Genomic DNA, 2,594 nt, shown 5'->3' with positions numbered 1-2,594 from the left:
ATGAACATGTGTAGATCACAAAATCAGTTGACGAAAGTATTGGTGAAACACAAATATCAGAATCTCAACTCACATTTTCAGATGGCGTCCTTAGAAGCATTGATCTTGACTCTATAACAAAAGACAATGTTGAAGTTGAAGATGAGTTCAAGGTATCTACAATACGTGAATTGATTGTTATTTTTAATTTGTTGAAAAATTCAATTTAACTAGATCTTTATAAAATTTATACAGACCAAAGAAGGTGCAATCGAGATGAATGTAAATACACCAGCGGGACATGAGTCAGAGGTTGATAATGTGGATAATTCAAAGTTAGATCAGAAATATAAGAGTGTAGTCCACATTTCTGCGGGAGTAAATGTTGAAAGCAATGCTGATCAACATTTGTCTGACTCTCAGAGCACTCTTTCGGATGAGCTTCTTCCCAGTCTTAATGCGTATGTCAATCTTGAACGAAGTATAATTGTACATCCATCGGCAAATCAAGCACAACAAACGCCAATGCATGTTTCAAGGATTAGGCGACCATCTAGATACAATGAGTCACCATTCACAATGAAATTTGGTTCAGCAGATGGTTAGTACTCTTAACATAATTTTTTTAGTTAACAAATTTGCTTACTTTATATTTTTTCCTAATGGATAGTGAAGTATGAATTTAATTTTTGCTGTTCTGTTGTATTTTTGGAACAACAGTAAATGTTTATAATGAGATATGGTTATATTTTGAAGAATATTTTTTTCATTTTGAAGTTGGATAGTTTAGACATTTTTACTCTGCATTTGTTCATATGTATTTCAGAAATACATCTGTTGCAGTTTTCAGACATGATTTAACTTTTATTTCAGCAGTATACTTATTGTTTCTTATAATACTGCATTATCCTATGTAATTGATTATATATACATAATTAATTGCATAACTTAATAATAAAGTAAGCACGGAAGAGCAATGGAGAACATTCGATTAGAAGCATCTCTTCACATCTCATCCAGTTAATGAGATAGAAGACACTAAAGTTACCAACAAGTTCATGACGTGACTTTCATTGGATCTTGTTAAATATCATTCGAAGAGGTATACTAAATACAACTTAATAGTACTAAATTTTGTAAATTAAGATTATGTAAATTACAGACTAATATGTATAATGAATAAATAGGAACAACAAAGAAGAACATTATTTGAAGGAAAAGGCAAAAATACCAGTTATCAACTTTGGAATTTTATCTGTTGAAGACAAGAATTGGTTCTACGTTATGGGTACTCCTAGCCAGACATGGTCAGATGAGGTAAGTGATGTATTATTACATTGATTTGTATATTAGTTCGGTGTAAAATATGAATACTTATAATTGATTATTTTGTTATAGTTGAAAATGTATATTTGTAAATACATATGAAGTATGTTATACCTTCACTGATTTGTACATGATATTTTCATATGTAAGGTTTGATTTTTTTATTTGTTTATTTAATATTAAGTATGAAATTTATTTATAATGCAGCAAATTAATGTATGCTTATACTATCTGCGAAAGAAGTTCAAGTATGATCTCAATATCTCATATAAGTTTAGCACTGTAGACTGTAATTTCATGAACATTGTTACAACTGTGTTTGATGTGTATAAATTGAATGATGAAACTCTTAATGCTGGTGGAAAAAAATATCATCTGAATGAGTATATAAGTGGATTCCGCATGCATGCTACAGTGTCATGGCATACGGTTGATCATATGTTCATTCCTGTTCACATAAATGCAAAACATCATTGGGTTCTTGCAGTTATATCTTTCAATCATAGGTGTATATATGTATATGATTCTTTGTCAGCTGCCGGTCATGATGCGACAGTACTTACTGAAATTGAAAAGTTAGCTAAGATTATACCTATATGTCTCATTGAATGTAAATTCTATGAGAATAAGGGTATTGACATCGACAATCATCCTAATTACAAATTGAATGATAAGATGGATCCGTTTGGTGTTTCAATTGTGGAGAATGTGCCTCAACAACCAAGTGGCAGCTTGTAAGTAATTAGTATGCATATTACTTATATATATACATATGTATTAAAGTTGTAACAACTTCTTACTTATTAATGTATGTCTTTGCAGGGATTGTGGTTTATATATGGTTACGTATACCGAGTGTCTTACTTTTGGTGAAGCTGTCCCATTTATTGACTTTGACCCAGATCTAATTCGCATAAGATACGCTTCATTGTTGTGGGATTATGGTAATAGGAAAGCAAACGCAAAGGCACAAAGTGATGATGACGCACCAATGAGGCCTCTTCGGATCACTGAGTTAATAGAAGGCACTGAAGTGGTTGATATTTGATTTGTATTTTATTTTGTTGAAGTTAGCAACACTTAAGATTAGGTGGATATTTTTTTTTGAATAGATTATGGGATTCATATGTTACTTTAATGGTCAAAGATGGCATGTTAATGTTCCTTTATTGTTATCTTAATATTTTGATTTTTAATCGTCTAATTTCCAGTTTTTCATGGTTAGTATATGTCTATATGCATATTTGTAATAATAAATATGCTTATTCCAGTAAAATTATGTATTTTTA

General features: G+C 30.7%; 1 protein-coding gene across 1 annotated transcript in view; it reads left to right on the top strand.

Moving 5' to 3' along the window:
- LOC124887112 overlaps positions 1 to 2,353 on the top strand; it is a 9,274-nt gene extending 6,921 nt beyond the window's left edge. Inside the window, exons 10-15 of the mRNA XM_047396295.1 lie at positions 15 to 152; positions 235 to 580; positions 700 to 721; positions 1,167 to 1,296; positions 1,513 to 2,039; positions 2,128 to 2,353. Of these exons, the coding sequence (XP_047252251.1) occupies positions 15 to 152; positions 235 to 580; positions 700 to 721; positions 1,167 to 1,296; positions 1,513 to 2,039; positions 2,128 to 2,353 (1,389 nt within the window). The remainder of the gene's footprint in view (positions 1 to 14; positions 153 to 234; positions 581 to 699; positions 722 to 1,166; positions 1,297 to 1,512; positions 2,040 to 2,127) is intronic.
- Positions 2,354 to 2,594: the final 241 nt, after the last annotated feature.

This window comes from Capsicum annuum, chromosome 9, assembly GCF_002878395.1.
Source record: "Capsicum annuum cultivar UCD-10X-F1 chromosome 9, UCD10Xv1.1, whole genome shotgun sequence".
NCBI lineage: Eukaryota > Viridiplantae > Streptophyta > Magnoliopsida > Solanales > Solanaceae > Capsicum > Capsicum annuum.
This window is presented reverse-complemented; position numbering and strand designations above follow the sequence as displayed.